At 33.0% G+C, this 23836-nt stretch overlaps 4 protein-coding genes across 6 annotated transcripts; 2 read left to right on the top strand and 2 right to left on the bottom strand.

Moving 5' to 3' along the window:
* Positions 1 to 224: 224 nt before the first annotated feature.
* On the bottom strand, positions 225 to 4188 carry LOC107618627 (prefoldin subunit 6). The gene is made up of 7 exons (XM_016320737.3): positions 3681 to 4188; positions 2560 to 2685; positions 2354 to 2442; positions 2212 to 2282; positions 1988 to 2112; positions 1184 to 1244; positions 225 to 435 (listed from the first exon to the last, which is right to left on the bottom strand). The coding sequence occupies exons 3-7, from the start codon at positions 2433 to 2435 to the stop codon at positions 379 to 381; spliced, it is 396 nt and encodes a 131-aa protein (XP_016176223.1). The 5' UTR covers positions 2436 to 2442; positions 2560 to 2685; positions 3681 to 4188; the 3' UTR covers positions 225 to 378.
* A 568-nt stretch (positions 4189 to 4756) lies between these two features.
* Positions 4757 to 7737, top strand: LOC107618391 (galacturonosyltransferase 8). The gene is made up of 3 exons (XM_016320444.3): positions 4757 to 5023; positions 5566 to 6810; positions 7062 to 7737. The coding sequence occupies exons 1-3, from the start codon at positions 4898 to 4900 to the stop codon at positions 7335 to 7337; spliced, it is 1647 nt and encodes a 548-aa protein (XP_016175930.1). The 5' UTR covers positions 4757 to 4897; the 3' UTR covers positions 7338 to 7737.
* Positions 7738 to 9708: 1971 nt separating this feature from the next.
* Positions 9709 to 14456, bottom strand: LOC107618445 (nuclear transport factor 2). 3 transcript variants are annotated; one of them, XM_016320513.3, is made up of 10 exons: positions 14122 to 14456; positions 13885 to 13967; positions 13654 to 13791; positions 12744 to 13020; positions 12438 to 12664; positions 12078 to 12249; positions 11839 to 11960; positions 11698 to 11757; positions 10674 to 10737; positions 9709 to 10445 (listed from the first exon to the last, which is right to left on the bottom strand). In XM_016320513.3, exons 2-10 carry the CDS (start codon positions 13936 to 13938, stop codon positions 10150 to 10152), a joined length of 1410 nt encoding a protein of 469 aa, XP_016175999.1. In that variant the 5' UTR covers positions 13939 to 13967; positions 14122 to 14456; the 3' UTR covers positions 9709 to 10149. The 3 variants fall into 3 exon arrangements, with proteins under 3 accessions (XP_016175999.1, XP_088354611.1, XP_016176000.1); XM_088498485.1 differs by having other exon boundaries at positions 9709 to 10521; positions 10591 to 10737; positions 14122 to 14397; XM_016320514.2 differs by having other exon boundaries at positions 12078 to 12243; positions 14122 to 14397.
* A 1488-nt stretch (positions 14457 to 15944) lies between these two features.
* On the top strand, positions 15945 to 16316 carry LOC107615144 (uncharacterized). The gene has a single exon (XM_016317252.1). It carries the CDS (start codon positions 15945 to 15947, stop codon positions 16314 to 16316), a length of 372 nt encoding a protein of 123 aa, XP_016172738.1.
* Positions 16317 to 23836: the final 7520 nt, after the last annotated feature.

Raw genomic sequence — 23836 nt, 5'->3', positions numbered from 1 at the left:
ATAATAGAAGAACTTGCCCCACCCATGAATAAATATTTCGTAGTAACTTTATCATATCTAGGTCTGGTCCTGACAGCAAATCTAGCAGAACAGACTGTCGATTTTTTGTCAAACCGGCCGGTTCAAGCCAATCGACTATCAACCTTACTAAGTTAGCATTGATGTTTCTTCTATTGTGATGATCACGATTGTATAGATTGGTTGGAACTTTTTTCTCGTAGTAACAAAGATATGAATATCGTATTAACAATAGCACTTCAAAAGGATTTATAAAACACCCCTAAAATGCAACTTCAGTCCAAAACAAGAGTCACAAGAGCACATACAACCCTAGCAGAGTAAAATTATTACAACGCTAAAACAATCTGTCGGCGAGGATTATGCCTTGGCTTTCGAAGTCTGAAGGGACTGAATTCTCTGTTGCAATTTTAGTATCTACAACAAGATGACAAATGAAGAAAAATATGCAACCAATCATTATTTAGAATCCATATAACATCAAGTGAGCAATAGCAAATCAATCCAAGCATGTTCACACACAAATAAAACACAATTTATTGTCCGTCCTCTTAAGTAGCAATGAATGATCACATCCAGAAAATAATCCTCAAGCATAATTTATTTTAGTTTATTTCTCACTAAGCCTCCCAATTCAATGTAACAGGGTTGGAACTCCCACTGGATAAGGTGGATGAATCACCAAATATTATTTTGTTAACTACTAGAATCTCTTATTCTTTTCGCAAAAGATCATTTTACATATATAATAAATAATTAAAATTTTTATCATTCCTTATAAAAGAACGGGAATAGTCATGTAAGAGAGTAATCCCTGAATAATAAAACAATATCAGACACACTAGTCTCCGAACTCTGAGGATTGAGAAATTTAAACTACCAATACAGTGTTTAAAAGTGTTGGTTACCCAAGTCCTTGAGACAAAACATTGTTATTTTGAAATACTATTTCAGAGTTTCTAATTTCTCAACAACTAATGTAGTTGTTGCTGTATTAATCATGGGCAATTTTAGGGGGTTTAAATAAATGTAACTTTATGATCTTGAGATGGAGAGGCTACGCAACTTATCCGAGTTAAGTATCACAATCCAAGTGCGATAAAAGAAACCATAAGGAAGATGAAGCTAGAACTACACAAATAAGCATGGAAGAGCTAGTACAAACCGCATCTTTCTTGCTATTCTGCTTCTCTTCCAAATCTTGAACAGTTGCATCAAGACGCTTCCTGTCAGGCAGAGACCATTTAACACTTATATTTCACAAAAATAATGTTATAAAATGCCTAACTTAGATAAAGCAATCGAAATATTTACAAAGTGAAAATGATGAAGAAAACAAGCGGCAAGCCATAAACAATAAAGCAGCATCACAAATGAAGTTGATGGAGGAGATATTGGCAGATATCAGATATGGCAGGCTTTGGTATCAATAAACTTTTACAACAAAATTTCACCGCTTACTCTCGCTCAGCTAAATAAAATAATAAATTGAACAGCATTTCAAAGAATTCTTGTTTCACTTCCAAACTTGCTAAAAGTGATAAATGGTGTTTACATGGAAAATTTTCAGTTTAGCAATAGAATTATACATCGGTTGGACACCATATTTTGGATATCTTTGATCGATGAGTGATTTTGCACAGACACATATCTGGTATGGTAGTTGTTGGACATTGGTATTTAGTTGCCCAACATTTTGGTTTCCACTTTCCAGTTTTCACAATCAAATGCTATTGGCAGATATCAACCAATAACTGCAATGTATTGTTGATACGAGTTAGTTATACAACTAAGTTGATTATGTAACTAGCTAGTGAGTTCCTTAAATAATAAACTTGATGGATAGCTAACTTGTATCTCCAAATACAATTAACAAAGGCTATAAAAACACAGTCCAATCCAATCTTTTTGTTACAACGCAAACAATAGGAATAGGCATGAGAAAAAATTAAAGAGAGAAGAATCTTACAATTCAGCAGTGATGTATTCGATTCTCTTGCGGACATTAGAGTTGGCCTCAGCCAAATCTTGCTTAACCAGCACTGGACCAATCAGCTTGTAAACATTTGCATCTTCGTTCAATAAATCCAATTCCTTAATTAACAAAACAAACAAACATAAAGTTAGAAAAGAAATGAAAAATATAGTATCTGAGGAAATTGGGAATAGGAATGGATTAGGGATAGGTTATACCTTTAGGACCAATTCGTTCTCTCCAAGTTGGACAGTGTACTTCTTTCTAACTTGGTGATTCTTTGCAATATCTGAAATTGGAAGAATATTAATATATCAAAAACCAAAGAGACGGGGATTCAAAGGAATAACGAATGAATACCCTTTTGAAGCTTGGAGAGATCATTGGTTTTGTTCTCTAATTCGCGTTGAAGATCTCGCACCGCACTGCTCAACGAACTCATTCTCAATCTAGTATTTCAAAATTAAAATATTTGGTCATAAGGACCAACATAACAAACAATTACATTTCTCATGGAGGCAGAGACTAGTGCATTGTTTTTTTATTACTATCAAGGGTTTTCTGACCTGGATGGAGGAAGTGGCAGATGACGGCAAGCAACGCTGTAATAGAGATATCAACAGAGCTCAGCGAGATGGCGTGAGATCTTGACGGCGACAAGAAGGTCAGAGAGATTCAGGTATGCCTTCAGGCTTCAGGCAGGTGCAGTATGAAGAAGTACAAGAAAACATAGTTATCAGAACCAAACCGGTAATTGACCCGGTCATATGATTGGGTCCCCAGGTCACAGGTTCAACCGGTGGGTCACTAATTCACCCGGTTGACCCGGTCATAATTAAATAAAATATAAAATTATAAAAATAAAATTAAAATCAAAGTTAAAACTTAAAATGTATGTCTTCGTAAATATATTAATAACAATCAAATATCAATTCTTAGACGTAACAAATAATGCAAAAAAAATAAAATAAACTAGTCAATAGTACAAAATACTTTCTCAATTTAAAGAACAAGAAAAAACAAAAGATAACAATCAGTAAATCAAATTCAAGAGGTGATCTGAAAGTCGGCATCTATATCTTCATAAAACAAGTTTGAAGCTTGACCAACATTTCCTTCATTTTGATTTGCATCTATATCTACATTTGTGTATATTTCACAAATCAATACCAAAAATAATTCATAATAATACAAATAGAAAGTGTGGGAAGACATTTAACTAAACAATTGCAGAGAGCATAAACATCATTTCAACAATAAATTCAACTATAATAATTTAACAACAAAATATTCATACCAAGAGATGATTTACAGATTTACAACAAAAAATTTAGATAAGTGATTATTTCAGCAAGACAACAATAGATTCAATCTTCAGTGATGATAATAAGTAACAAATTCAACATGATTTACAGATTTACAACAACAAAAAAATTTAACGAAGTCATTATTCAGCAAAACAGCACCGAATTCAAGGTTCAATAAACTCAGTAATGATTTTCAGCAACGAACAAACTTAAGCTAAGTTAGGCTAAGTGATTATTTCAACAACAAATTCAAGGTTCATGATAATCAGCAAAAAATTTCAGCAACACATTCAACTTTCAGCAACAAGTTACTTTCAGCAACAAAATCAAAGTGCCGTGATGCGGCAAAAATTGAAACAGAAAGAACAGGGGGAACTCACCAAATCCGGTTGGGTGAAGGAAGCTGACGGCGAAGGAGAACCTGATGGCGAGGGAGAAGCTGACGGCAACGCTCGAAGCAAGAAGACCCACAATGAAGACCAGCCCACCGGGATCTGTTGCCTCTGCTACCGGCGACGAAGAGCACAGGGAAGGGAGAGATCGAGACCAGGTGCGAGACAGAGCCCGTAAGAAGCAAGAAGACGACCACCACCACCACCCGAGGGACCAGATACAGTTCCGTCTGCTTCTGCCGCCGGCGAAGCGAGCGCAGGGAAGGGAGGGCTTGAGCTGACGAGAGCTTGACAGACCGGAGACGAGAGGTGAGAGACCGGAGATGAGACGAGCTGACGAGAGCTTGAGCTCGTGGGAGAGAGTGACGAGAAACTGATAAAGGGAGTCGAGAGAGGAGATAGCGTTGGGGGCTGGGGGTGATCTTCAGCAATTAGGGCTTCAGAGAGGGAAAGGGGGAAAAGGTAGGCACCTGAAAGGCTGAAACGACCCCGTTTCAGTATTGAAAAATAAATAAATAAATAAATATGACCCGGACCGGGTTAAATTAACCGGCCGGATTACCGGGTTTAATAAAAATCTGTCAGGTCGAACCGAATTTCAGTGGGTCTATAATATACAGCCGATTTAACGAGTAACTCGGTTTGGTTAAGTGACCGGTTTGGTAAAGTAATTCGGCTAACCTTCGTTTCCTCTCTCAACCGGACTGGATCAACTGAGTCATAAGTCATTACATTCATAAAAATAATCAATTTATCAATTTGGATTGGTTAAGTATTTACATTCTATCTTGTGCATGTAACAAAATACTAGAATAACAAAAAAAAAATACATAAATATGAAAATAAATTGACAACCAAGATCACATTCGTAACAAAATCCATAGAAAACAAAATTTGCAATTAAACTGTAACAAATGTTTTGGTTTAAATAAATTCGCTAAACAATCCTCATGAGAATCAGTTTTAATTTAATTGCGAAAATTGACACAATTTATTCTCAACCATTTTCACTTCTGCTAGCAAAAATGCCTGATAAAAAAAATAAAAAATGGTTGAAGTAATGCGCCGACACCGAGTCTGACTCCCACTAATCCCGCGTTACCGTCATCGCTAGTTGGCTATTAACTCCCGAATGCCTGCCAAACAAACACATTAATTAACACACTCAGACTCAAGCCTCGATTCTTCTGAATTCGCAAGCGCTGATGGCGAACTCTCCAACCAAACGAAACACAAGTTTCGTTTTCTCTTTCAGAGTCTTAGCCTCTGCTATTTCCCTTGCTCTCTGCATTTTCTTCACCACTCACCACCACCACCACCACAACACAATCGTAAGCTTCATTTATTTTAACACTCTCTCTTTTATTTTTTCTTTTTCTCTATTTTCCTTGTAATTTTAAACCAACGGATTTGTTCTAGTTCTTTTTTGTGATTATGTTACTGTTTTTATGCTCCTCCTTCGCGACATTCAACCGAAAGTTGGATCTTGTTACATGAGTCCAAGTGGAAGCAACGATTTGACTCTAGCTGTATTCTGTATTAGTTCTTAGTTGGTGTGCTATTTTCTCGGGAAACTAACAGAAATTGACTGGAGATGTTACTAAAAGGGGAGATTTTTTCTTCTTCTTCTTCTTTTGCAATCTTTCTTTTAACTTTTGGGAGGTGAAATTGACTTGAGATGTGTAAGGCAGCTAAGGCAGAACCAGATTCCTTTGTTGGTTGGATATTTCTCGAGAAACAGATGGAAAATCCAAGTGAAAAGAAAATGCCACTGAATAGGGGAAATTTTTTAGAAATAAATCCTTTGGTTTCCAATTTGTCTGGTAAATGAAAAGATATCTTTGACTAATCTGATGACTTGATTATGAACTAGGGTTCTGATGGAGTTTCACATGGATTTGAATCCGTACGGAGATCCATTCTGGCTCTGAAAACAGATCCACTGAAGCCTCGGTTGGACCACATCAAGAAGCAAGCCGAGGATCACCGCATGCTTGCATTGATGTATGCATCCTATGCAAGGAAGCTCAAGCTTGAGAGCTCCAAGGTTGTTAGAGTTTTCGCCGAACTCTCAAGGGACTTCTCGGATCTAATGAACAAACCGCAATACACTGCCCTCTTCAGCTCTGATGGCGCAATCGATGAATCAGTGCTTCGCCAATTGGAAAAGGAAGTGAAGGAGCGGATTAAGACTGCTCGCCAAGTAATTGGCGAAGCCAAAGAGTCATTTGATAATCAGCTCAAGATTCAGAAGTTGAAGGACACAATTTTCTCCGTGAATGAGCAGTTGACCAAGGCAAAGAAGCAAGGAGCCTTCTCCAGCTTGATTGCAGCTAAGTCAATCCCGAAGAGCTTGCACTGTATCTCAATGAGGTTGATGGAGGAGAGGATTGCACATCCAGAGAAGTATTCTGATGAGGGGAAGCCTACTGCTCCAGAACTCGAAGATCCTAAACTTTATCACTATGCCATATTCTCGGACAACGTCGTTGCAGCATCTGTGGTGGTCAATTCAGCCACTAAGAATGCAAAGGAACCGTGGAAGCATGTATTTCATGTTGTGACCGATAAGATGAATCTTGGAGCGATGCAAGTGATGTTTAAGTTGAAGAATTACAATGGGGCGCATATCGAGGTTAAGGCAGTTGAAGACTACAAGTTCCTGAATTCATCATATGTGCCGGTGCTTCGACAGCTGGAGTCTGCTAACCTGCAGAAATTTTACTTTGAAAACAAGCTTGAGAATGCCACAAAGGACACAACAAATATGAAGTTCAGGAATCCGAAGTATTTGTCTATACTAAACCACTTGAGATTCTACTTGCCAGAGATGTATCCAAAGCTCCATAGGATTCTGTTTTTGGATGATGACATAGTGGTTCAGAAGGACCTTACCGGGTTATGGAAGATTGATATGGATGGCAAGGTGAATGGAGCTGTAGAAACATGTTTCGGGTCATTCCATAGATATGCACAGTACATGAATTTCTCACACCCATTGATTAAAGCGAAATTCAATCCGAAGGCTTGTGCATGGGCATATGGAATGAATTTCTTTGATTTGGATGCTTGGAGAAGGGAAAAGTGCACGGAAGAGTACCATTATTGGCAGAATCTGGTAAGACTATGAGATTATTTGTTACTTTGACTATGCCATAACTGTTTAAAACAATTGCATTCTTAAATCTCAAATCTAATGAAGTACTACTAATGTGATCCCATGTCTTGGAATGTTATTTAATGTGCCAGAGGTTGCATCTTCAGAAGCTAGGATACGTTAATATTTTGTTTTTAATCTTTCTGCATTAGAATCATGCCTCACAAGATTCTTTACCATATTTAAGTTGGTCTATGCTGATGTTGCTGCAGAATGAGAACCGGACATTATGGAAACTAGGGACATTACCTCCGGGTCTTATCACATTCTACTCAACCACAAAGCCACTAGAGAAATCATGGCATGTTCTTGGGCTTGGTTATAACCCAAGCATCAGCATGGAAGAGATCAAGAATGCAGCAGTGGTGCACTTCAATGGTAACATGAAACCGTGGCTTGACATTGCTATGAATCAGTTTAAGCCACTTTGGTCAAAGTTTGTTGATTATGAGTTAGAGTTTGTTCAAGCCTGCAATTTTGGTCTCTAAATTTGGTTATGATGGCTTCTTCGACAAAGAGCTCTTAATCTGCTTATTAGTTTTTATGAATTATGATGCCCTAATGCTTATATTATACAGTTAGTTAAAGGAATTCCTTGGTGGGGCTGGAAAATCCTTGCCCCTTTCCAAGAAGAAATACTGTTACTTAAAGGATGTTGATTCTGAAGTAAATGAATGTTGTAGCTTACAATTGGCCTTGAAATGTTTTTCCTCAAAGGGAGAAATATCACATTTGTCACCTTATAGGCTTTGTATTCATTAATTTCTAGAATAATGTGAAAATGTTATATTAACGTGTTTAGTTGAGTAATCATTCGTCAATCATTTGTAAATGTATAAGTTGATACTTTCTATTTGGTAAACATACTTCCTTTCTTCGGCATTAAAAGACATGGTGATCTTGAGAGCTCTTGTGGAAAGCTTTTTAGAGTTGATTTATGCTCTCTAAAACTTAGAAGATTAATATAATTTTTTAATAAAGGAACTTTTTTTTGCTGGAGTTCAAAGCACACTATATCTCGTGTTTTCTTTTCATAAAATATTTGGTTCAAATTCAACCAAATATTTGTTACAGTTCAACCAAACCAAAATTAGTGAAAGTGCCACTGCCCCAACCGAAAAACTTTCTAGGCAAAATTGTGGCGGTCAGCCATATACTACAAATCACCAATTCAACACAAGACATATGGTAGTTGATTTGATAATTAACTTTTCGTGTATTCATGATATTTTTTTACTAACATATATGCCCCTTATGTTTTGGTCTCAAGGGTTAGTGTTAAGTAATAGATATTTTGTAACAAGTATGATCTGTCATCTGTGCCAATAATAATGAGAATATCATTTTTTATATACTCCTGATCTTAATTTTTTATTAACTCATCACATTATTTCATCCCTAAAAGTAAGGAAATAACTTCTCTACTAAAAGAAATTGTTCCACCATTTCTTCTTTTTTCTTTTCTCTTACCCGTTTCACACCCATAATCTTCTTCGTCCCTTCTTTTTTCTCTTTTCTTATCCTAATTTTATTGTTTAAAATTTTATTTTTTTCCCGTAAAAAAAATCAGAGTAAAATTACTAATGGAGAATCTAATCCAAAGAAAAAATAGAAGACATTTTTCTGTTCTCGATTTTAGAAATTATTAAAAAATATGTAAACTTTTGTCTCTACTCCCTACAACAAAAAAAATAGAATAACGGTGAGACAGCTACGCAGTACCACTACCACTAGTAATAGTATAATAAATGGTGAATTCTATATGCAATCTCATTAGATACGGACATATACACATGCACACGAGTTCAAACGCACATGTAGATTTAAGATTAAACGGCATTTGTTGATTTAAGTTTAAACAAAGTTACACTATATATATGTGTGTGTATTTTGTAAATCATCTTTAAATTATAACCTATCAGATACGTTAATTCTGCAAAAAAAAAAAATAATAATAATAATAATTTTACACGTGTATCCAATTATGTAATGTTACATCAATCAAAATAACTACTTTACATTGAGACAAGAATGCATCAAAATTAAACTTTTATTTTAAACACTTTTAGAAATATCTGATGGGTGAAATTTGAATGGAGTCTATAATTAATTTCATGGTGATGGAAAGAGTATAATGATGAGAAACTACCTCTTTAGTGTGCGAATATCATTTTCTAACCTATAATAAAATTCATCTATGTCAAATTTCACAAAATTTATACATCAATAAATATATATTAAACAACTCTATTGTCTATGTATATTTTAAATAAATCTAGTGTTAATTTTTAATTATATACAAAGCTCATAAACCATAAGTTTATAACATGGTTCAATCATTCATCAAATCCAATCGATCAGATATAAACCCACTCTGATGTTTATAACATGGTTCAATCATTCATCAAATCCAATCGATCAGATATAAACCCACTCTGATGTACCCATTTGTTTTCCAATTCGCGTCGAATAAACTCAATTCAATGCGTGCATTGAGTATACACTGAATGACTAATGAATAAATTAAAAGGTTCTGCTGACAAATATCTAAGCCCAAACAATTATCTCAATAAATCTTATGAAATAACAAATTAGTTTATTTTTTTATCAATCTTTCACCAATCCAAAATTAACTTGCCCATCCACGTTGCCACCTATTTTTCACCCCTACATGAATGAGATTTACATCCATTTCTACTAGGAAATGCTATGGTTGGTATTCATCTAACAAGAAGTTCATGAATGATGTTTTGTATTTCATCAAATGCAGCATATAGAACTTAAAACATTGATCATAATGCTAAACATTTAACGCCTAAACAAATGGAGGAACCATTACTAAATAACATGCCAAACGAATGGAGTACTCAATAATATTTGTTCTAATATCATATTCAAATTTAAGTCTTATAGTTTTACACAAAGGAATTTTGCGTATAATGCCACTATCAGCCTGTCCTGTCAGAAATGATAAATAGACGATTTTTTCTCACAAAATTGCAATCATGCTTCCAAAAATATTTAAAGAACTCTGGAAGCAACAAAAGGTCAAAAGCTAACCTCTGCTATATTGACACTGCTACTACCACTAACCAAATATTTAGGGCACTACCTTTACCTAAGTCACTAATATGGCAAAAAATAGTAAGAGAAATGACCCCTAAGAAAATCTTAGTCCACCCCAAATTAAAATTTAGAAGTTCCTTCATTGCCGCTTTACCTTTAACTAAGTGACTGAAATTGAAAATATCTTTCAATGAGTTCATCGCACCAAAAAGGCCACAAGGGTTAATAGGTTGCTCAAGCAGAAGCAGCAACACGAGCGTCCGTAGTTTTGACTGCCGCAGTACCAGAAAACCCACCACTTCGATTCCTCCGTCCACCATTTGCTCCAGGATGATTATTTCGATGGTACCTGTCACCTCCATGATTTAGAAACCCACCCTGATTAACATTCCTATACCCACCAAATTCACCCTTTGTGTTAGGGTCGCCTCGGCCATAGCTTCTCCCATTTCCATAGGTTCCCCGTTCTCTTGCTCCTTCATTCCTGTATCCTGGCCTCCTTCCAGATGGGAATCGCCCCCTGCTATTCACTGGAAACAAATAGAAACAGTTTCACTTTGCATGCAACATATTTTAAATTTCAAAATGGATGACCACCAATGATGTCTACTTGACTAGGCCAGTGAGAACAAATTGAAAATAAATAGACAACATAACTCGGGTCTTTTCTCACACTTGGCTAAATGATAAATAAAATATGGCAAGGAAAGGAAAGGTAGACTAAAGGCAAAAAAATGTTATGAATGCAGGACGCTTACCTCGAGTTGTTGATCTCTTTTCCTCAACCAAAACTTGGTGCCCTTCAATCAGAATAGGTGATGCCTGACATTGCCAATGAAAAGTGTTAACTCACAAATCCACATTCAAAAACAATTATATTGTCCAAGGATATGTGACGCCGTATAGAAGAGTTTGACTTAATAAATACAAACAACTCTACATAAATAACTCAGCTTGGAAACAGTTTATACACAATACATCTTAAACAAGACAAATGGACAAACTTCTAACGCATCTTCTATTTAAGAACCACAACAAAAACCATCTACTCCCAAGATAAATCATGAACGACAGCATCAGCCACGGCAAACTTTTGAATCAGAGTCAATTCACTGACTGAAGTACCAAATAAGCCAGAGCTTCAATATTAACAAGACATACTCAACATAGACAATAACAAGCTTAGGAAAATGAATACCAGCCAAGCTCATTAGGAGATATATCAAAAATAAAATATGTCAAAGCAACTGCATAAGAAGTTGCAAAAGTGACATGACACTATGCATATGATCTTTCTTGAGGACAAAGAGAATAATTTTTACACAAGAGATCCAAGTAAATATAATACCCAAACACAGAGCCTTTAATATGATTGTGTAGAAATAGAATTCATCACTTTGGTGGCCCACTTTTTTTCTTCTTTTGTACAAAAGTAACCATCACTAGTAGCTCATTTAAGGATATAATAATACCTTAAAAAGACAAAACTATAAGCATCTCTTGTTAATCATTTAAAGACATAAAGTTATAAATTCATAATGCAACAAGTTTTCCCAAAAGGAAACAAACAAGTTTCATTGGTTGAACATTTCTTTCTTTTAATATTATTTTTTAAAAAAATTATTAGAAGATAACCTGATTGAACATTCTTTTAAACCATGATTTTAAAAGAATATCGCAACGTATTAGAAGATGATGATGAGCTATGCAAATTGAAATTGTATATGGAATTCTTAAATCCAAGGAGTATATCTCATTTTTTTTATATCTTTTTTTTTTTACCTCAAGTGCACTTTGGGCAGCACTTGCTACTTCAAACTCCACAAAGCCAAAGCAAAAACCCTGTTCATCCATATGCATATAGATGTTAGCTAGAAGCTGATAATAAGAACTCGGAAATCTTTGAATGAATATGCATTATACCTTTTGTGATCTAACTTGGATACCACCATTCTTAATAGGTCCAAACTTCTTGAACACACTCTCCAGGAGGGAAGGTGTAGTGTTGGGTGAGAGCCCTTTCACATGAATAGAATAACCCTCAGCTGTCATAAAGGAAGGAGTCATGTTAGCAATATCAGTGCGATAAACATAGTGGGAATAAACAAAGACACGAGACAGAAAAATATGAACCAAAGAGTAGAGTTAGATGGGCACTCGACCTTCAGCTTCTTGAATGTTTGCAATTTCTTTAGTATTTGTCTCGGAACCATTTGCTTCTGAACGACTGGGTGGCGGAGATAGAGTACCTTGTTGCTCTTGGCTCTTGGTGAATGTAGTCACAGAGGTTGCTGCTGTAGAAGATGGTTTTTCACTCTTCCTCATCACCTTAACCTTGAAAGATGTACTAGTTAGATAGACATAGTAATTAACGAGAAATTATTACTCATCTAGGGAAGAGAGCAAGCAAAATTTGACATCACATTCTCTATAAAACTGCCATTATTTAAGAAAAATAGAATTCCAAATATGATTCAGCAATCTGGTAGCAACAAGAGGGTGTATTGTAACAGGATACTAACAATGGAGGCATATGACTTCTTTGGAACTCTCTCGTTGGAAGATGCTGATCCAGCTATGGGCTTTGAATCATCAGGGTTTTCATCAAAAACTTCAGGTATCAGAGCTTCCGCTTCTTCAGCTGAACCTTCCCCACTTTCCATATTGAATGCTTCCTCCCTATCACCAACCACAGCTATCTTGGACATTTGCTCTGAAGCATGCATCACCCGTACAGAAGGATCTTCCACTAAAAGGAAGAAAAAGAAGAAAAATCTTGAGATAAATTGAAATGCTTTAATTTAAATTGCAAAGTATGCACACATTACCATGGTCAGAAGTCACTGGAGATTTGGAATCATGAGCACACCCTTGGGATTCATTGTCATTAACATATCGCAAAATATCATTCAAAACAAAGTAACCTTTCTCTTGAGGTGCAAGGAAGAAACATTGAGTAAATTTCTTCTTAATCTTGTCCTCTCCTTTTATAAACCCAGTGACCAGGACAAGGACACCCCCACCATAAGATTCTTGGGCATCAACAGACATAATTTCCACACTGAGTTCACCATAACCCAAAGATAATATCTTCTTATTAATATCCTGCTTGATGAGAAATTAAATGTACATTAGGATGTTTAAAAAGAAATGGAGAGGCCAACAAGTTAAGGGGTTAAAGCTAAAGAACATTTAACCCAAAGAGTTTTGTCTTACCCTTACCTTACTCAACAGTTTAAAACAGATAAGGTAGAAAAGAAGATCAAGAGAATATAATATATTTTTACAATGTTAATCTTTACTCAAATAATTAGACACAATAGGTTTCCTAATAGTATTAATTTTAAAAATTTTAAAATATTAAATGTGTAAAAAATTATAGGAAAAGCTAACTTCTAACGTTTCACCTCTACTTTTCCATCTATACCAAACCCACATAGTTGCCCCAAACCAACCCCCCAAAAAAAAAATCGCTCCAAACAATACAACGATACAAATATTTCAATTCCTTTCCTTCCCTTCCCTTCCCTGCCCAAACCAAACTCATGAACATAACCTATGTTTCAGTCACAAAAACCCAAGCAGAGAATAAGTATCAATTTAAGACTGAGTGTTCCATCATTTACGCCTCAAAGATAATCTCACATCAATAAACATACAAATGTAAATGCAAATGTACATACAAAAACAAGCACATAACACGGGTAGGCTAGGGTTCATTCAAAAGAGAGAACTCACCTCCATTGTTGTTGTAATTCCCATTATGCCATTTTCCTCAGGGCGGCCAAACTTGCTGACATCCTGGTAAAAGCGATGCACGAGCTCAGGGCTCTCGTGCAGCATATGGTAATACTGATCAACAAAGGCACTTCCAACCTATATTACACAATCATTACAAAACCCAATCATTCATACTACGACGAAAAGCCGAAAGATTCGACACATTGAATCCAAATATACATTACATACAATATGAGCTGGTGGAGAAGTTCTAGATGGAACTTGCTGCTCCGATGCGGCCATTCGGATATCTTTCCAAAATGCTGATTGAACTGCAGAACGAAATTATAGATTTTGAGTTACAAAATACAAAACTAGAAATAAGCACAATTCAAGAAATAAAATAAAAAAACAAAGGCTCAAAAAAAGAAGGAAAAGAACAGACCAATATCATGAGAAGAACTGCAGAAAAGGAAAGTCGGTTACCTGGACGGATCTGGACGGAGACGCGAGGATCTGTGGCGGCGATTCGAGTCGCGGTCTCCTAAGCAGCGGCAGTGGGATCTGGCCGTGTGGAGAGCCTGGCCTCTGGAGGTGGAGGGTTTTGAGTGGGAAAAGAGTGTGAAGAGTGGTTGTGAGAGTTGAGTCACTCGGGCTATGAGAGTGATCAATGAAGAGGCACCTGGCCCTAATTAAAATTAGGCGGTGAAACGGGCCGGACCGGCCCGACACATTTAAGCCCGCAAGGTCACATAGAACATTAGAACTCTAAAATAATAAAATATACGTGTGGTTTATTTAACGAAAGGCCGATGTTTACTAGCATTTGATTTGCACGGAGCGAAAGCTAATGCGCTCTAAGTTCAGTTTAAACTTTAAATAAACAATTTAATTTAATTTTTTAATTCTAAAAAAATTTATTTAAAAAAATAAAAAAATTATTATAATTTTTTTTATAAATATTAAAATAATTTAAAAAAACATAATTTTATTTTAAAAATTACACTAAATATTCATTTTTATAACTATTTATAAGTTAAAATAAAAAGTACAATACGTGTTAAAAATTAATCTGTTATCAAAGATTATCAAGTAAATGCCAATGAGTAATAGCTCAAATGACATAGTCTCTCTATACTCAATTAAGAGGTTGCGAGTTCGAATCTCATATCTTTAGTAAAAAAAAAAATTATCAAGTAAATAAGGTTTTATATTTTTATGTAATTCATTGTAAATACAAAAAAAATTAAATAGTCCATTTATAAATAAAAAAATAGTCAATTTAAGAAATTAAAATTCAAAATAAAATCACTGAAATTTAAAATCATAAAATCAAAACATGAAAAGATGTTCTTATTGAACAGCAGGGCCGTAGGGAATATCATTCTGGATCCAAAGACACAGAAGACAGAGTCAAGATCGGAGAAATGAAAAAGGTTAAAAGTCACCATTGGAAGAAGGCCGTCAAGGAACAGTTGGTTGGTGACGTTGCAGAAGATTAGTTGGTTGCAAAGGCATGCAATGCACTCTGGCATAGGGGTGTTCATGGATCGGATCATATCTACTGATTTGCGATAAATATTCACATCCGATTTAAAAATTGCGGATACAATTCAATTCACACACTGATCATATCGGATAGGATTTGATCACACCCTTTACGGATCGGATCGCGAATATTTGCTCTACATCTGCATATTCAATCTGACAGATCCTCACAATAATAATTAAAAATAAATAAATATATATATGTTTAGTATTATATTTACTTGTTTTTATGTTTTAGTTAGTAATTATTATTCATATATTGTATTATTTTATTTTTTTATTTAAAAAAAATTTGATTAAAAATATTTTAGGAATAAATAAGTTAAAAATGTGAAAAAATATTTTTATTGAATTTTTTACATAGAAATATGATTAAAAAGAGAAGGTTCAATTATGTAGATATATCTGATATCCAATCCGATCCGATCCGTACATTTGCGAATTGGATCGGATTCGACACTAAAAAACGTGGATATCATGGAAATTGTGCGGATCGAATCGAATTTTTAGTTATGTCTGATCCGATCTGTATACACCCTTTACGGTGGCATGCAATTGGAATAAAAAGAGTGTTTTTCAAAGAATGATGAAGTAGAATATTCAACCGCTTTCAGATTGGGGGTAAGGTTGTAGTTCTAGGAGGTGATTTAAGACAGATACTTCCAATGATTCCGAAAGGGAGTAGACACGATATATTGACATCAGCTATTAACTCATCCCATCTGTGGTTGTTTTGTAAGATTCTGAAACTGCATACGAACATGAGGCTTCTAATGTCTTCTTCAGATCAAGATGAAGGTGAAATGAAGAAATTTACTAATTGGATACTTGATGTTGGAAATGAAAATATTAGTTTTGTTGTTGGTGATGAATCAGAAATTGAAATTATAGATGATCTATTGATTACAACTACTGATGACCTTCTCTTTCATTTGGTAGACTTTGTATATCCAAATTTGTTGCAAAACATGTCAGATTACAAGTATTTTCAGAGTAGGGCAATTCCTGCACCCACGCTTGAGAGTGTCAAGAAGGTAAACGATTTTGTCTTGACAATCTTTCCAGGGATGGAAAATGAGTATTTGAGTTCTGACACAACATGTCAAGCTGATGAGAATGAAGATGTACAATAAGAGTAGTTCACACCAGAGTTCCTAAATGACCTCAAATGTTCGGGACTACCGAAACACAAGTTGACTTTGAAGCCAGGAGTCGCTGTAATACTACTGCGAAATATAGACTAGACTTCAGGTTTATGCAACGGGACAAGATTAATAGTTAACGAACTTGGTAGTAACGTAATTGGAGTGACGGTAGTGATCAGTAAAAATATTGGAGATAAAGTGTACATTCCAAGAATGAACTTGATCCCTTCAAATTCATGGTTACCATTTAAGTTTCAACGGAGACAATTTCCATTAACAGTATGCTTTGCAATGACCATTAACAAGAGTCAGGGTCAATCATTATCACATGCAGGACTTTACTTGTCAAAATTAGTGTTCACCTATGAACAACTTTATGTTGCTTTGTCAAGAGTTAAGAGTCGCAGTGGCCTTAGGTTTTAATTCTAGACAAAGACAGCAATCTAAAGTCATCAACAACAAATGTCGTGTTTAAAGAAGGTTTTAATAATATTTAGGTAAGAATAATATTATTTTCATTTTAATAGCATGTTATGATTTACACTTTTATATAAAAATTTACTATAGATATAACAAATTTATCTATTACTCTGTTTTCAGATTTGAGATGAAATGTGTAACAAGGAGTACACATCATATGCCAATTGCTTTTCTAATGAAGTTAGTAAGATACTAGGTTGTCGATAAATTTTTATTAGCCATTTGATATAAAATTTAGTGTAAAATTGACATGCTATTATTATAGTTATATATGTTCTTATTTTTTTCATGTCTTCCTCCTTATGGTTCAAGAATATTATAGACTTTAAACTCTTCTATTTGCTTTTTACTTTGAATAAAGATTAAACAGCATATTCAGTACGTTTATTATATAATGACGATGATCGTGTTATATTAAACTCAAAAAATTTATAATTATAAAATATTATTTTTAATTTAACATATCAAATTTAAATATAAGTCCGTGCATTGCACGGGTTTAATACTAGTATGATTAAAAAGAGAAGGTTCAATTATGCAGATATATCCGATATCCAATCTAATTCGATCCGTACATTTGCGAATCGGATCGGATTCGACACTAAAAAACGCGGATATCATATTCGATCCGATCCGATGAAAATTGTGCGGATCGGATCGAATTTTTTGCTATGTCCGATCCGATCCGTATACACCCTTACGGTGGCATGCAATTGGAATAAAAAGAGTGTTTTTCAAAGAATGATGAAGTAGAATATTCAACCGCTTTTAATGAAGTTATTAAGGATTATCAGTGATGTTTTTATTTATGTATTATTAAATTGGTTTTAATAGTTAAAATTAAACATACATAATAAATAATATTATAAATACATTCATTAAAATGAAAGGTCTTGAAAAGACTAAACTTTGTCTCGACCTATAGATCGAACATATAAAAAATGGGATCGTTATTCATTAAACAACATACACAAAAAAGATTTTAAAGAGATTTTACATGGATAAATCACATTCATTATGTACCCCAATAATCGTAATTAAGGTCTTTGGATGTGAAAAATTATCAATTCCGTTCTAAAGAAGAAAATGAAGATATCATTAGTCATAAAGTACCATATCTTAGTGCTACTAGAACGCTAATGTTTCTCTTCGCCAATAAATTATAACTCAAATGACACAGTCTCTCCATACTCATCTAAGAAGTCGCAGGTTTGAGTCTCTCTAACAGGATACCTATTCACATATGGTGATCAGCTATATCATAAAGGTCCACGAAACAGATGATAGCAGCAACATTCTCTAATCATGCTGAAATACTGGCAATACATGAAGCAAGTCACGAGTGTTTTTGACTCAAGAGTTTGATTCAATATATTCTGTCATCATGTAGACTAATTGATTATAAGACAGTACAGCGTGCATTGTGCAAGTTAAAGGTAGATACATCAAAAGTGATAGAACAAAATATATTTCTCCCAAATTCTTTTTTATTCATGATTTTCAAAATCAAGGAACGATTGATGTCCAACATATCTGCTTAAACGATAATATGACAGATTTATGTAGAAAGTCACTTCCAAAATACTCCTTTAAAAGATGGGAGCCACTCAGATAAAGACGTCTAAAACGTCTTTTTTTAAAGATATTTTTTAATAATTAAAATTTAACACATATAATTGATTAAATTGTGTTATTTTTGTTAAAATTATGCCAGAAAAATTAATTTGACCGAAAAATGGTGAATCAAATCTTAAACCGGTCTAAATTAATATTATTTTTTATAAAAAAATGACTATAATACCCTTATTATAGAAAATGACTAAAATACTCTTATTTTATATATATAGAATAATACTACACATCAAAGTTTTTTCTATTAACCAAGTCCAACTAAGTTGGTTTAACATAACAAAAATCAGTTATGGCTAACATTATTCTAAATTTTATTGTTTAGTTTGGTTGGACTTGGTTCATAAAAAGATTTGGACTTGGTTCATATATATATATATATATATATATATATATATATATATATATATAATTGGAGTATTTTATTCATTTTCTATAATAAGAATATTTAAGTCATTTTTTATAAAAAAAAGAATATTAATTTAGATCAGTTTAAAATTTGAATCACTATTTTTTTGGTAAAATTGATTTGGCGGGCCTAATTTTAACAAAAATAACACCGTTTAATCGATTATTTATATATTAAATTTTAATTAATAGAAAACATATTTAGAAAAAAAGATGTTTTAGTCATCTTTATCTGAGTGACTTCCTTAAAAGATTGGTACATCAGATTGGAATGCGTCGATTTCGATATATTAAATAATGGTGATAAGATGGGGAGACTGTACTCTTTTTTTTGTTAGATTTTTTTATTGGATTTTTCTTGACAATATTTTTAATGAGACAGATTCCATTATAAAAGATATTGTACTTTTTTTTGTTTATTAATTTTTTTTATTAAATTTTTTAAGTAAAATCTTAATGAGATATAATTTTAAATAATCATTTAAAGGAAAATATTGTGATAAGTATAAAATAGATGTCTATTTAATATAAATGATTTATTTTTTAATATGATTCAGATTATCAAGAGAGATTATAATGAATTAAATTTAAAAATAGTGATCCTTATGAGTATATTCTATATATACGTGCAAATCTAATTAGCACTTCAAAAATTTGAAATATTAATTTTGAATAGTGTAATTCAACAAACTCGCACGTTTGCAAAAACGTAAGAAATCAAAGTATCTTGGTCCCCTCTCCTCTTATGAATTGATCCAGAAGTCGGTTTTGAGTATCAAAATTCTGGTAAATCGTTGATTCATCTAGTGTCTAAATATATGATTTATTTACGAGTTTACTAGATCGAAAATTTGCCATTTTTGGTGTTAAAAAAAAATTATAGATCCAAATCCAATGTCACATTCAGTAAAGATTTATGATACATGTATAGGATGTACTCAATGTGTCCGAGCCTGCCCCACCGATGTATTAGAAATGATACCTTGGGACGGGTGTAAAGCTAAGCAAATAGCTTCTGCCCCAAGAACGGAGGACTGTGTCGGTTGTAAGAGGTGTGAATCCGCCTGTCCTACAGATTTCTTAAGTGTTCGAGTACCTCCATATTCTGCTCAGTGGGATTAAGTTCAACAATGGGTTTTAGTCAATGGTTTGAAAACTTCCCTTCTTTGCTTATGTTGATTCGTGTAGAAGTTTATTTAAAAAACTAAGATGCTACCCGATCCTAATTGATCCTTGAATTCAAATCCGCATCAGAAATTGACTTAACTAGATACTATATAAATGGGCTCGACAAAAACCTTGTATAGCTTCTTCGATTTCTCGATAAAAAGAAATATGACCAACAGTAGTTCGAATGTATATACAACGAATTTGTTTTTTTATACTTCTTACTACTATATAATGACCATAAATCTCATGATAGATACCCAACGGTTCATAATGAACTTTAGGGATCTTTTTTTACGGACCATATATACATATAAAATTCAAATCTTGTTAATGATCTAGATCCTTATTAGGATCTCTAAGTATAATATAAAAAACGATTAAATAAAAAAAAGATAAAAAAAAGACTCTTTCTTTATTTAATTTCTTTTGTATTGATGGATTCATTTTTCAATTGATTTGGCAATAATGAATGAAGGGATTACAAGTAATCCATGTCGATCTCTAAAGTGCGTATTGATATATCAATTCAATAAATATATCTATTTATATAATTGAATAATAAAAATAATGGATATATGATACGTCTCTGTCAGTTAATTAAAGCAAACGATTCTATAATCTAAAATAATAAAAACAAAAGGTTTGAATGAAAGCATAAGAATTTCTATGCTGTACGCCCCTTTCCTGGGATTGTAGTTCAATTGGTCAGAGCGGGCTCAATGGATAATGGAGATGGAATAGCCGTCGGTTGGTTAGGACATCCTATCTTTAGAGATAAAGAGGGGCGTGAACTTTTTGTAAGGCGTATGCCTACTTTTGTTGAGACATTTCCAGTTGTTTTGATAGACGGAGACGGAATTGTTAGAGCCGATGTTCCTTTTCGAAGAGCAGAATCGAAGTATAGTGTTGAACAAGTAGGTGTAACTGTTGAGTTCTATGGTGGCGAACTCAACGGAGTCAGTTATAGTGATCCCGCTACTGTGAAAAAATATGCTAGACGTGCTCAATTGGGTGAAATTTTTGAATTAGATCGTGCCACTTTGAAATCAGATGGTGTTTTTCGTAGCAGTCCAAGGGGTTGGTTTACTTTTGGACATGCTTCGTTTGCTCTTCTCTTCTTTTTCGGGCACATTTGGCATGGTGCTAGAACTTTGTTCCGAGATGTTTTTGCTGGCATCGACCCCGATTTGGATGCTCAAGTAGAATTTGGAGCATTCCAAAAACTGGGCGATCCGACTACAAGAAGGCAAATAGTCTGATTCGGATAGAACGTTATTTTTTTTGTTATTTCTTTTTTACTATACTTTTGTTTGGGGTGATTTAAATTAAATGGATATTCTTCAATGTGCCGACTATTCATGGAACGTGAGAAGCAGATGAATAATCATCTGCTTCCGGAAGAAATCGAAGAATTTCTTGGGAATCCTACAAGAGCCAATCGTTCTTTTTTCTCTGACAGATGGTCAGAACTGCATCTGGGTTCGAATCCTACTGAGAGGTCTACTAGAGATCAGAAATTGCTGAAGAAAGAACAAGATGTTTCTTTTGTTCTTTCCGGGCGATCGGAAAGTAAAGAAATGGTTAATATATTCAAGATAATTATGTATTTACAAAATACTGTCTCAATTCATCCTATTTCATCAGATCCGGGATGGGATATGGTTCCGAAGGATGAACTGAACAGTTCCAATAAGATTTCATTCTTGAACAAAAATCCATTTTTTGGTTTATTTCATCTATTCCATGAACGGAACAGGGGGGATACACGTTACACCACGATTTTGAATCAGAAGAGAGATCTCAAGAAATAGATACTTGATGAATAATTGAATATTGAGGTAATGCCGCAAACCTGATTATTTCTCTTTTTCGATTTTCACTTTTTTAACATTAGATATTATTAGTTAATAGTTAGGGTAAATGACAGTATTAAACTAATTTGCATTAGAATTTACGTGATTAAGTTAAATGGAAAAATAAGACATGGATCAATCAAAATCATTTTTTTATATAATTCGAATTAAATCTATTCGAACTATAAAACTTATTTATTCGAATCAACTTTGTTCGAATTAGTGAGAGAGTTTGCATTATGAATAGTTCGAATCAACCCTATTCGAATTAGTGAGGGAATTTGCAGTGTGAATAGTTCGAATCACACTGATTCGAACTATGCAAGATGAAATTCGAATTTATCTGATTCGAATTATGTGTATGTAATTTAAATTAAGCTAATAATAATAATAATAATAATAATAATAATAATAATAATAATAATAATAATAAGATTTAAACATACTTTATTATATTAGGTTAGCTAAAAATTAAACTATTTAAATAAATAATTCGGTGTTTAGAAGTATGTAAGTATGTGAAGGATTTATTTTTTAAATTACGTTTTTAAATTAAATGGCTTTTAACATTATTAGATTGTCCTATTTTTAAATCGGTCAATTCATTTTATATTTATATATTCTAATTATTTATTTTGTAACGAGTACGACTAAAATTTTAATAACAATTATTAAATTAAATATTGTTACGATGAGTACTATAAAAAATTGTAATGTACTCGTTACTAACCTATCACATAATAAAAATTTTTAAACTTTATAAAATACAATTTTTTTCATAAACTCATATTATCGAACTAATTGAATTCGATTTAGCATTGGCTCCGTATAGATATAATGGTTGGTATATTAAAATAATTGTATGGATTAGATTTATGCTATGGTTAAAAAATTAATAATTTATTACAAAAAATTTGGTTCGAATTAGTCAAAGTTTGCCTCGAATAGTAATTCGAACTATGCTGTTAAAAAATTAATAATTTATTAAAAAAATTTATTAAAAATTAATAATTTAAAAATTAAAAAATATATATTTTATTCCATACAAAATAATTAAAAAATATATTTTATTCAATACAAAATAATTTTTAAAAATAGCTTAAAAGATGTTAGGAGTACTATAAAAGTTTGTAATATTCTATTGATTTAGGTAAATACATGATAAAAATATTTTTTCTTTAATTTCTAAATTATTAGTGACTATGTGGAGTATTTCTTTAATGTCCTAAGTCATTAGGACATTACAAATTTTATAATACTTCTAACATTTTTTAAGCCATTTTTTAAATTATTTTGCATAGAATAAAATATTTTTTTGTGGTATAATTCAAATATATTTATTAAATAAATTTATTAACCTGGTTCGAATTATATAGTAATGTGCTTTGGCTCATTCGTGAAGCAATTTTCAATTTGGCGGATTTGCTTAATTTCTCAGCTCCCTTGGCTTATTTAGGTTTTTTACCCTTTAAAATATCAATAATATAAAAATAATATTATTTTAAAAAATGGTAGAAAGCTCACGTCTTTATCGAGCCAAACCATCTCAATTGAGTATGATAATAAAGAATTTTCAAAACTCAGTAGGATCTATAACCTTATCACTCGTATACGTATACACAAAATTTTAAAAGGAGTAATTATTTGTACTAAGTAAGAGAGGTGTAGTGCTATGCATTTCTAATTTGTACTTTTATAATTGACTCATAGTTAAGATTTTTTGAAACCTAATTGACTTTGATTTGAATTTGAAATAAAAATCCTAACAACTAACTAAAAGATGATATAATGTAAACAAAATTATTATTTTTACATGAAAACTAATTGAGTAATTATTAATTATTATCGTTATTAGCTTAAAAATAAATTTGAATTAATTTGAGTTGACAATAATTACGTGAACTTATTAGCTGAGTAATAAAATTAAATTACAATAAATTTAAATTAGTTTTTTTTTTAATTTTAATT

The sequence above is a fragment of the Arachis ipaensis genome, chromosome B9 (assembly GCF_059453495.1).
Source record: "Arachis ipaensis isolate K30076 ecotype BB chromosome B9, ASM5945349v1, whole genome shotgun sequence".
In the NCBI taxonomy this organism is placed as follows: domain Eukaryota; kingdom Viridiplantae; phylum Streptophyta; class Magnoliopsida; order Fabales; family Fabaceae; genus Arachis; species Arachis ipaensis.
This window is presented reverse-complemented; position numbering and strand designations above follow the sequence as displayed.